A 12290-nucleotide genomic window follows, 5' to 3' on the forward strand; every position below is an offset into this window, starting at 1 on the left:
CTGTCAATGTCACTGATGAAGGCATTAAAGAGTATTGGTCTCAGATCCAATTCCAGCTACAGAGAGTATGCTGCCCCTTTTTCTTAGAACACCCAGACAGTGTAGTTACTCACATGGGGTGAAGGGGTTCAGACTGAATTTATTCCATTCTGCCTGATGGAAATCAAACCCATATATTTCGCTTCTAAGACAAGACACTGCCCGCTGCTGCAAAGCAGCCTGAAGAGCCCACTGAATCTCTTCAGCTGATGCCATCCTATTTTGCATAAATAATTAAAATTCAAGTCTTGACTAACAAAGCCTCTCTGAAGAACTTATCCTTCCAACCTCCAGGCTGTCTCCTTCTTCCTGCTCCCTTTGTCCCAGGCTCAATAAATATTTTAACTGAGAGCAGCTACAACAGCAGGGGCCAAGGGAGACGCAGTTTGGGATTCTCTTACCAAGAGACTATGGGTTCAGTCTCCTGCCCCAAACCAAGCAACAAATGTATTTGAACATGTAACCTTCATCTGATCATGAGCAGTTTAGCCAACAAAAGACAGCATGTTCTGCCCTACTTTTCTTTAGACTGTTCATAAAATTACCAAAGAATCCCTGCAGCCGTCAGTCATCTATTCCAGACCAGCACAGAAAAATTTACAAGAGACTTTAACTGAGATCTCTGTACCTGATTGGGGAAATACTACAAGAATTCCCAACAGCATTCAAGCATCTCTAAAAACTGTAGCAAAAATAAGTCAGACATGGGCTAAATCTGTCTCCTCTAAGAAGCACACTGCAGTACAGAGACAAGCAACTCTCAGCGTGCAGGAGCAGCTGCAGGAAATAACAAGCTGGGTAGCAAAGTGGGAAGCAGACAGGGCTGGGGATGGAGTGTGGTTGCAAGCTCAGAAAAGCATCAGAAGAGTCAATAGTGTAGGTAACAAGAGGCAGTACTTGAGCAAGAAACTGGTCCCAATACTCCAAGCTGTGTTAGAAAGGTGAAGGCAACTCAACATCACGTCCTTGGAGATAGGACCTCACATGAGCTGGTGAAATAACTCTTCAGACAGCCTTAGCGAGCACCACTTAATGCATTTCTCATGGAAGCAACCAGGCTTGGATTTGGCCCCACGTTCTGCCTATCTGCCTGTGCTTGGACTGTGCAGAAACGGTGTGGTGAAAGCAGGCATCGTGCAGCCCCTTGGCGATCATACAGGCCATTTAGGAAGTAGATACAAAAACCTAAGGTCCCTGAGAGGTTTGAGGGAATATTTTGTTTGGGTAATGTGCACTTAATTCAAGGTGTCAAACACAGTGACTTGTATATGCTCTATCAGTATACACTGCAATGCTTCACACAAACAAAACTCAGAAGCAAAATGGCTTTCCTGTGTCTGTACCTGTATCTCACATTTTTCATTCTATATGTATTCTTTCTACTAGCATCAGAGATAGAATTAAATCATGGGTGTTGTTTTTTTTTTTATCATTGGAAGAAAGTTAATATGTGCTCAAAGACAGGTACGCTTCCATTAGTACCTGCTGTGCTACTTGCCTTCTTTGAACACACAGCTTTGAACAGGAACGTTTAAAATATTCGTTAAAAGCATATCATACTGTAATCTTTATATGTCTTTGGCAATGTGTTTGCCAAGGATAAAGTGAGAAATTGACATTGCAGGCACTGAGGAAATGAATGCAAGAAAACAAATTTATTGTGAATAGACATTTTCAACAGTGAAATAAAGGTGAAATACAGCGGTTTAGTAGAGATCTAAATAGCACCCTACATCGCTGGCAATACCATTTCAGCATTCATGAAACAAATGAAAAATGATTTAGGTCATAACTGAAAGAACAACATTAGTCAAATGCACACTGCAAACTATTTCTGCAGAAATACCGCCCCGAGATGCTCAGAACACAGCATGCAGGCTTGTTTATAAGTTGTTATACCTTTTCCTTAATTCTTGAGGCACAGCAGCACCTCACATAAAGCAGGCACGGATACACGTATACTAAACAAGAAAGCCCGAAAGCACATGTAACCAGGGTTTGGTACTCACCTCCTTCTCCTGACCCAGAGCCGTTATCTGAAAAGGAAACAGAAGTGGAGAGGAAAAAGAATAAGAGAAAGCAAATGAAAATATTGCTCCAGGAGCAGCTGTTTGTTAGCAGCTTGTCACTGTAAAACATCGTGCAGGTGTTACATTTCATGAGCCAGCTGTAAAAACAAACATCTTGCATAAAGGCTGGCATCCTCTCGTAGGGTTGGTCATGGCCTATTGTGTCAGGACAGTTTTTGTTCAAAGAACAGCAATGCTTGGTACTGAACGGCTTTCTCAGCCTTTTTTTTCAACCGTGATAGCTTCAGAGTTGTTAAATCTAAAATGGATGAAGAGAATACAGCCTGATTTTTTGAATCTGTTTATGAAGGAAAGTAGGTTTACCTACCGGCACACGAAGGAGTAATGCGTAAACAACCGTGCTGCAGAAGCAACTGATCCTCAAGGTAAAGTTGGTTTAGGTCATCTATCTATAAAAAAGCTCCTCTCAAGTGAGCTAATCACTCTGTGTAAGGATGCTCTAACAGCATAATTATTTAATTGGCATTAGGCTGACTGGATTAGCATCAGATGAGTGACTTTGCGTAGCTGCATTGCCTCTACATTAGCAGTTTGAGTACCTTCTCACCAGCCCAGGCCAACTCACTCCTTTTCGGAGTACTGTGGTGAGGGCGCAGGGATGTGCATCTCACTGTCCTCAGCTGGTGCTGCTATGAAGACAAGCCCTTTGGAGTCTTTCTTTGCTTAAGAGAAGTGAGAGGAGAGGCTGGGATGGCAATCACTGCCAGCAAATTGCTCTTCTCCCTGGTTAGCTCAGCCTCTCTGGAAGATGAGAGCTGCAGAGCTCATGCAGAGCTCATCCCACACCCCTCTCCTTTCATGCCCAGTCTGATGGCAGAGGAGGTAGCTGAATGTACTTCCACAAATCCAAAAGAACAAGGAGAGCAGAAAGAGGAGGGGAAGGTTGGGGGGGACTGTACTCCCACCTACGAGCTCATTGCTCACATCAGAGGAAGAGCCATAGCTCCATTTGTTCAGTTCCCCCCCTCACCTCCTCTTTAAGCAGCTATCTTTCTAAGAATAATTCCCTCTAATGCGTGGAGGAAAGTGAGAAATTCCACGTTACTGGTTCACTTTGCACATTAAAAATAATCTCCTGTCACACCGAGTATCAGCAACAGAGACTTTTATTTCCCCTAGCCTAAATTCTCCTTTCTTTCCTCCTCTACCACTGTTCTGTGCCTAACAGACTTTGCTTAGTACCTTACAGAAATAAATGCAAAAACAGAAGGACTCTTGTTCCACCCATAGTGACCCACTTTACTGACAAAGCAGACAATCCTATATAAAAATTCAAGTATTGAATTGCTGAAAAAGAAAAACACTTTATGATGTGTTATTGCTTCATTAAGAAACTTGAAGGAGTGTAATTTACTTGTGTAATGTCAGTATATATGCTTCTTTGAAGTGGTGAAATTGTGTCCTGAGCTGTTTTAGGGGAGGGGATGCTGACCTACAAACATGAGAAAGCTCAGTGTGCAATTCTTACAAAATCCAAAGACTAAAATGCCTCAGAGGAACCTGAGTTCCTCCATGCTTATGTTGTTGGCTCTCACTTCACAGAACACACCCAGCCAAAGGCAACGAGCCGTGACAGCCACATTAATGACAGAGGTGATGCTCAGAGTTGTTGGGCTGACCTGCGGGATGTCTGCAGGTAACTCTGTGAAGAGCATCCTAAGAAAGGGATGGATACGTTCTTGATTTGCCAGCCTCACAGATCTTAAGATATCATTAAAATAAAACTGCTATCTTGTATAACATTTGACATCAGTTTTGATTGCTCCTCCCTGAGCTGGGTGCTGTGTTAACATGCCTGTGTCCTGTGTGCTATAGCAAGCTGGTGTTCCTGTGTATTCCTGGGCCTTGGCTAGGTTTTCCCACACAGCTGTTGGTTTTAAAAGTAGCATTTTCTGCAAGCTTAAACAGACAGGCAGCCCTGCTCTTATTCAGGCCCTCAACCAATGCAGGTTTCCAAAGACAGTCTCCGTGCTGCAGGACCTGGCAGGAAAGACACTCAAGCAAGGAAGCTGGACAGAAGCACCATCCCGCCAGCCTCAGCTCATTAGTTAGAGAGAGATTCCCAGTAGGAGCAGCTTTTAACTCCAACTAGCATGAAAACTGAACCAGTTTCTTCCTTTTTTTTGGGGGGCACATGCTCCAAACAGCTCCAAACAGGAGCACCAAGGATCTGCTGACAGCTTTAGAACAAGCAGACCGTTCCACTGATCCACATGGCCTAGCAGTGCCTCCAGAGTAATCTTACCAAATCCTGCTTGCATAGGAATATGCAAAAAAGTGCCAAAAGGTGGCACTTTTCTAAGATCTGCGTAAGAAACAGGTCAGTGGCTATTGTGTCACGGGCAGAACTAAATACCTCTTGACATATTAGAGGTAAAACTGTATGCCATTCTCCAAGAAAAAAAAGCAAAAATCTGATGTATTTGTGGAATTTGGGTACTGCAAGGATTAACTGACTGTTGAGAAGGGATTTCCAGCATCTGAACTTTGGCATTCAGGAGTTATTATACCCTTTATGCCCAAGTCCTGGATTTTCCCCTAAAGCTCTTGGGATATAGCTGGGTGTTAGGGTGGTGGCATGTGTTGGTTTTTTTTAAGCATAAAAACAGCATGTGCCACTTCCTTGCACTAAGCAGATCTTGATCTTTCGACACCAGCATTCCCAGAACTTCATTGCACAAATCCCACATAACATCAACTATTTTATTCAGCTGCTGTCAATTACTGATCCTATTAAGCCTAACTAGAAGGGAGAAAGGGCAACTGCTCTTTCCACCACAGTTTCCTGTTAGTTGGCAGTGTATAGTCTCACTTTGCAGGCCAATATAGATCTGAGTGATGAGCAGCTCAGGAGGGACAGGGCAAGCTTTCTGCAGTTTAACCCTGGTTACACAGGAGTGCCTCTGGGTGAAGAGCACATGAAATCAAGAACTTATTATAAGAGCATCCCCATCCAAAGCAAAGGGGATGCTCTTGCAGCAGCAGATCAGTTAAGTGCCCAGGCTGCGAACCAGGGGCCAGCATTTCAGACGACTTCTGAAGTCACCATAGCCTGCTTAAAGCTGCCAGCTGGAGTGAATCCCAACGCAGTGCCACCCCCAGGTCCTGCTGCTGACCAAGCACACAGGGACACTTGCTGAGCTGGGTGTCAATTCAGCCACCCCACACACCCAGTAGCTCAGACTTGCTCCCACAGGGATTCTATCCCCAGGAGCAGAGCTTCTGCTAGCAATTACCCCTGGTTTTGAGATCAGCAGAAGCTTTTGGGAAGGAATGCTGACAAGTCTAATTGCCAGCAGCTGCAAGCTCCCCGCACCCCCCACCCCAAGCTGCTGGAGAGAGGCTGTTAACCTGTGCCTTGCCAGCCTGCACATAGGCAATGCTGGTTTATATTGATGTCTTCTGGGGAAAAGTGTTTGCTATCATTTGATCTTTGCTTCCAAACCTTTTCCTTCCCGATGACAGACAGTGATGCTGTTCTCTCACCAGCTCTCCTTGCAGGCTGGAGAGGAGAGTTCCTGCATGGCACTGAAGGTAGGACTGTCTCAGTCAGCTGGCAAAATGCACTCGTGTTTTTATAGCAGGTTTTCAGGTTTGTTACAGCTTTGTTTTAAAAGCATCACCATTTTTTTCCCCATTTTTTGAATCTAGAAGTGAGCTGCACTGAACTTCTTCCACATCTTCAGGATTAAACTGAGCTTATTATATTTCTTTTCAGGACAACATGTACGTCTAATAATGCTTCATATTAAGCCTACAACCAATAAATAAATGAATAAAATTCAGGATAAGACTTTCATTACTTCAGACTGAAGAATGTGAAGTTGAAGCAACTTTGTAAGAGAATCACTCCTTAAATGTAACAGAGCCATAATATCTGCAAATAACTTAATATTTAACTTTAGAAATCTCAACATAGAAAGCAATCGACTGTGCCTTCCAAACCATACAGTACGCTGTATATGTACCCTGCATATGTGGTATGTCAAGGACTGCATTGTGTGGTTTCATTTTCATGTGCACACAGTGTAAAATTGACAGCAGTCAAAACGCTGGCTTTGTGCATGGGCTAACAGGAACACACATTGTTGGGAATAAATTATACAGGACTTGCCCCCTTTAGTGTTCACTAAATTAATTTATTTTAAACCAAGCAATAAATTCACCGTCAGAAGGAAGCAGAAGAAATCAAGGGTCTAGGTGATGGTCTTTCTCTGTGCTGCGAGCACCCTGACTGCTTCTCTTCCTGGCTTTTAACCCCATTCTTGCAGGCCAGTTTGGGATAACCTCTTGTAGAGGAACCTCAGTTGGTATAAGTGATGTCAGTGGAACACCATCCCCTATGAACTGCTGGAGACCTTGCAACAGCAGCTAGATGACTCATGCTTTGAGATGGCAGCAGTCCATAGGCCTTGCCACTTCTGCATGCACGGTGCTCCCATCCCTGCATTTGTCTGCAGGCTGAACTGCAGATGGGAAACTGATCAGATAGAAATAAATAATTACAGAATCACCAGCTCAGCTGCTCATGGCCCCATCCAACCTGGCCTTGAGTGCCTTCAGGGATGGGGCACCACAGCTTCTCTGAAAAACAAAAGGGAAAAAGCTGGGCTTGTGCTGTGTTCTAGTTCACAACACAATCCCACAATCAGCCATCCAGCTTTTGCTAGGAGAAGGCCCACAAAGCAGGAGGAAAAGTGGAGGAAGATGGGATGTGACTCCAAGAAGTACCCTTGTCAAGTCCCTCGCATTACAGCCCTACTCCTCTCTACCTAGTCTCCAACTGGACAATGCCTTCTTTATGAATGCAGGTTAATTTGCTTGACTTATAGCTAGCTTAAGGCTGCTTTAGGATATATTTAGGTATTAAGTAAAAAGAGCACTAAAGCTGCATTTCACTCATTTTTCCAGAATCTCTGTATTTTGTAACGTGAGTCTACATGTATTGGCTAAAACCCATGGACCCTCATCGTCCATAGCTTCTGCCAGGGGTGGTTAGGCATATAAACACCTTCATAAAACCAGATATTTTATCATCCCTACACAGAAAAACGGGCTTTTCAGATGTTGAGACCTCCATATGCAGTCCCCAAAGCTCCAGTCATACATTCTCCTCTAATTCTCTAAAATGTCATTTTAATGTCAAAACCTGCATTTGATTCACTCCTAACACAGCTCATTTCCTTTCTTTTTTTTTCATGGTGCTTATTTTAGGATCTCGCCACTCCGATGGCTCTTAGACAAAGGAAATAAATATATAAGTAAGCTGTTAAATCACCCGTGACTGTGAAAAATTATTCACAGTGTTACCTGTCAAGAAACGCATCTGATTAAATCATTCTGTGTACTGTGTTCCAGTGCTGTATCCTCAGAAGGTAGCAGACCCCAGCAAATGGGAAGATTTTCATTCTTGTACGAGCTTCAGAGCTCTCACGTACTTAAAATGAAATAGCTCTTACATAGCCACTGGGGGAATTCCTGCCTGTTGTCTTGTGTGCATCCCTCCAGGATAAAGCAAGCCTTTGCTTTGAAAAGCAGATTCTGATAGAAAAACAGTCAGTCTCTGCTTGGCTCCCAGAGACATCCCCAAACAGAAGGATTTTCACAGCTAATTCTGAGGCACTATATGAAAATTAATGTGAACCTATGAAGGATTTTTCAGGCATTTTATCCTAATATATATATACATATATATATATATAGAGAGAGAGAGAGAGAGAAAGAGAGAGGGAGAGAGATGTGCTACAGATCAAGAGTACAAATACATTGACTCCACAATGACCTATTATCACCGGCAGGGACCAGGCTGGTTCCAGAGGATGGCTTTTATGATCCCATTTTCTCAGATCAATCAGAGTGTACCAGACACTCCAGGAGCCGGCAGAGCTGCACTGACTGGGCCACTGTAAGTGCAGTACAATGGCATCCCTCGTTTCAGAAATGTTTTCAGTACTTTCCGCTCGATTGTGTCTCAGCACATCTTGATGTATTACGCTAAGTGCTAAAAATTGCACTGCATTTCCTGGGCTTGAGGTGGGACATAAGAAAAAAAAAAGGGAGAGAAAGGCTAAAAAAAATATCTCAGATTAGCAGAGTAATGTTGTAACTAGCTGCCAGCAACCTGAAGCTGAGAAGAACAGATTTCTTCATCTCAAAATGTCTTTCTCAGTAAGTAGAGCAGCGTGTATATGAAATAAAATAAGAAAGAAATCCACGTAGTTCCTGGATGTTGTTAGTGGAATACAGGAATGCTCTAAAATGTTAATGGATCTTCTTTTTTCTTTTTCTTTTTTCTTTTTCTTTTTTTTTTTTTTTTTTTTTTTTTTTTTTTTTTTTTTTTTTTTTTTTTTTTTTTGCTATTTCTATGTCTTCTGGAGATACTTTACAGGTGGCAGATTGAGAAAGAAGGTAAGATTCCATTAGTTTCCTGTGGTCTGCTGGAAGATTCATCTGCAGCTCAGCCAGGCACAAGACTCTGCGGATCATTTTGGACCTTAGTAAATAAAACCACATCTCAGTATAGGGCTGTGCTGCAGATGAAGGCATTAGAGCATCCGATGAAAACATAGCCACCCTGCATTTAAACAAGCCATCTCTAAGACCAGCAATAGAACAGTAGCAATGAACTTGGACTAAGAAAATTGCCCAAAGATCTCCCCTAGTTTGCAGACAGATGTTGCAGATTCCAGTAAGCTCAAGGCTGCTGCCTCTAAATTGTCACTGCTAAGTATAATTGCCAATGCAAAGCTAGGCAGGTGGGTGCACCTGATCCATAGCCAAGCTTTGTGCTACCATATAATCTAGTCACTACTAGTAAGACGAGAGATGTCCCACAAGCTTTTGTTAGCTTGTTTCTGTGTTATATATGTATGGACATATGCAGCAGTCGATATTGCTAAGGCATATAGTTTAATTGTGGACAGCCAGCCATCTATTTGGCCTCACTGGCTTTGAAATCTTACCAGGGGTTCAGAAGACCTCTGGTACCTAAAGCTTCTGTGTCCAAGAGCATTTTGCAACATTCAAGACAGGGACAGTGAAAACTTGTCCTGTGTATTTTAAGTGTTGGAAAATCTGTTTTACATGAGTGGAAATGCCAGCCCACTAGAAATGTGAGGTACAATGATTTTGTTATGAGTTATGCATATCTTTGAGGTCATGACCACTGTGCAATTACTAAAGATGATGGTTTGTTTGCAAGTATAGCGGTAGTCAGGATGATCAGAAACCCCTTTTGGATGTCACACTAATCCTGTACATAAAAAAAAATGTACATCCTAAAGACATGACTAATCTGGAATCTGTTCAATTTCATTGTAAGCCTTTTGAATGAATATCAAGGTTCCGTAGTACATACATCAGAAGCATTCAAGCAGTATTTTCTAGATAAAGTACTTCTAGTTTCAGTGTTCATTTATTAACCTGTTAGGATATCAGAAAGTATATCAGCTTTCTTCTCTATATTTCATTGTTAAAGAGGACTTGTGGTTTGCATGTAATTTCACTCAACAAAAAGCATGAAAAATGAAAATCTCTACATTTATGGGAAAAACAAAACAGCTGACCATATACCATCATTCATTAGTGACAAAGAATGTTTTACATACCAGAGTAACAAGGTCCCCTTGATACCATTGTTATCTCTTTCTGATGCTTGCAAGCAGCTCTCCTGAGGAAGCATTCATTTTGGTAAGTGTCTCCATTTGATCCACAAACAGGGATATAGTTTGTGTGACACTGAAAAAGAAATTACAAAGTAACTCATACAAAAGCACATGAATCATCTCAATTGCATGTTAATGTATAGGAAGGGAGGTGTATAAATACAGAGTTGCAGGCAGCAAATTATAATTCTTATCACTGAAGGAAAATTGTTTCACTGTATATATTCCTTTCAGGTCACTGAAATAATAGTCCATCTCCATACGGGCTGAACATAGAAATTCAGCAGGAAAGATTAAAATAACTAAATAACTATGGATCTCAGTAATGTCTAAAGGGAATATGACAAGCATCTAGAATCATTTGAAAGATAAAGGCATGGGACTCAAGGGGAACTCTGTTGATCTTTTTGAGCAAAAGAACAATCTTTCACGGGAAATGGAAGACAATCACCATTAAATTCATGAGTATCATGAGTGTTATACATGGTCAACGACTATAATAATGCTTTTGTATAGCTGTACTGCCAAATTTTGAGTTCAAAGTCAGTAGCATAGGTACAATTTATAAGAAAAGAAGAAAGGAAAACCGATCATTTGGAAAGGCTATGGCAGGAGCAGCCTGTATTTTGCTATTTTCTTACATTCTAAGAAAAATGGATTATATATCTCTAGTATGTATAGCTTGTACAGAAATGCTGTGAAACAGACTAAAACAGCTGGTGTGCCAGTTCCTACCAGTGCTACGTACTCCCTACTGAACTGGGTATCCAAACCCCACCTCGCTGTGCAGAAGAAAACACATTGCCCCATTGGAACCTCAATGGTAACTACAATTCTAGATACCTTCTGCATCTTTAGAACTTCCAGGCAGCAAACATACAAAAACACCAAGAAACAATGAACAAAGACAGAGATTAGCTGCCAAATTCCTTAAAAATTGTGAAGTGTATTATCAAACTGATAAAGTTCAGCCAGTGACTGAGAGTACACTTTATGTAACAATGTTAGTTAAACTAAACTGCTCCAAAGGGACAGCAGCTTACAGACACTATTAATCTTAAAGTTACTGTGTTAAATGTGCAGCTTTCTGTCCTGAGGATAGAAAATGAGAGATAAAGTGATACCTTTTTCTAATAGGTTGGTAATTCTTTAGTGAATTCTAAGATGCTAAGATGCAAGATTCATTTCATCATGTGGCAAAGGGGAAAAATAAACCCATGTTCTACAGCAATCACCAAATTACTCTGAAAGTGTAGTCTGAAGTCCTCAGAAGTACACATCTGCCAAGGCATGATCTCCATAGGATTTGGGGGTTCACCTCTTCTCCAGTGTAACCAGCAATAGGACTAGAGGGAATGGCCTCAAGTTGCACCACTGGAAGTTGTATATTAGGAAAGCTTTCTTCTCCAAAAGAGCGATCAAGCTCTGGAAAGGGCTGCCCAGAGAGGTGGGGGAATCATCATCCCTTGAGATGCTCAGGAAATGTTTAGATGTGGTAAAAAGGGACAAGGTTTAGCAAGCAAATATTGGTGGTAGGTGGATGCTTGGACTGGATGATCTTGGAGGTTTTTTCCAACCTTGGTGATTCTGTGATTCTGAGAGCAGGATTAGATCTCTGCTTCTTCCTTCCAATGTTGGTTTAGATGAAGCTTTGTACAAAATTCCTTTGCACAGCCTTGTGCTATCAGCAATAAAATTAGCTGGTCCTTATACAGCTTTCCACATAGAGAAACCAACAGTTTAGGCTGAGTACTGGTTGCCTGGGGTATTTTGGTGGACCCAGCTTCTGCTGAATAACCAAGGTTGAAATTTACACAAAGAATTCAACCTGCTATGCCTGAAAAATATGACACCTTCTCCTCATGATTAGACTTCTTTCCTTAAATATAGGATAAATTTTTCAAGTACAAGTAAACTTATAATTAGCTTTAAAATAGCACTGGCTTTAAAAATGAGCTCCTAAAGAAAAACTATCAGCTTATCACATAAGACAGTTACTTATTTTACTCCTCCTGACCTGGATATTGGGAAGCTATAAAATGTACCACCTACAGAAAATAAATGAAACCTTTACTTAGCCTAGGGTTGAGTTTCTTTCCATTTTTAAAACCATTATTGAGTTTTGATTTTATTGTTTTTCATAAATAACAGTTACAGCAAGAATGAAGGCTGATGAATAAAATTCTTCTCCTAAGATTTTTTTTCTCACTTTAAAAGGCAATCAGATCTCATTTTTCCTAGGAGATGTAAGCTGCAGGATGCCCTCAGTGTAGGTACCCACCTGAATGACACCACATCAAAAGCCAGCTCCTAAAGACCAGAATCCAAAACCAGTGTAAGATCACACACACACACTGTTGCTATTTTGGTTCCCCTTGATTTATTATTTATCGGAAAACGAACACAAAATTATTTTCAAAGCACTGAACAATAGCCCACTCCAGAGTTGGATATTAACACAACTCTTGTAGTTTTATCAGGAGTCTCAATATTTGAT

The 12290-nt window shown here is 41.4% G+C and overlaps 1 protein-coding gene across 1 annotated transcript in view; it reads right to left on the minus strand.

The window, feature by feature from the left end:
* The window catches only part of TMEFF1 (transmembrane protein with EGF like and two follistatin like domains 1), a 115180-nt gene that overhangs the window by 36434 nt on the left and 66456 nt on the right, over positions 1–12290 (minus strand). Inside the window, exons 3-4 of the mRNA XM_072329732.1 lie at positions 9737–9866; positions 2049–2075 (exon numbers count right to left, since the gene is read on the minus strand). Of these exons, the coding sequence (XP_072185833.1) occupies positions 2049–2075; positions 9737–9866 (157 nt within the window). The remainder of the gene's footprint in view (positions 1–2048; positions 2076–9736; positions 9867–12290) is intronic.

This window comes from Excalfactoria chinensis, chromosome 2 (assembly GCF_039878825.1).
Source record: "Excalfactoria chinensis isolate bCotChi1 chromosome 2, bCotChi1.hap2, whole genome shotgun sequence".
Lineage (NCBI taxonomy): Eukaryota > Metazoa > Chordata > Aves > Galliformes > Phasianidae > Excalfactoria > Excalfactoria chinensis.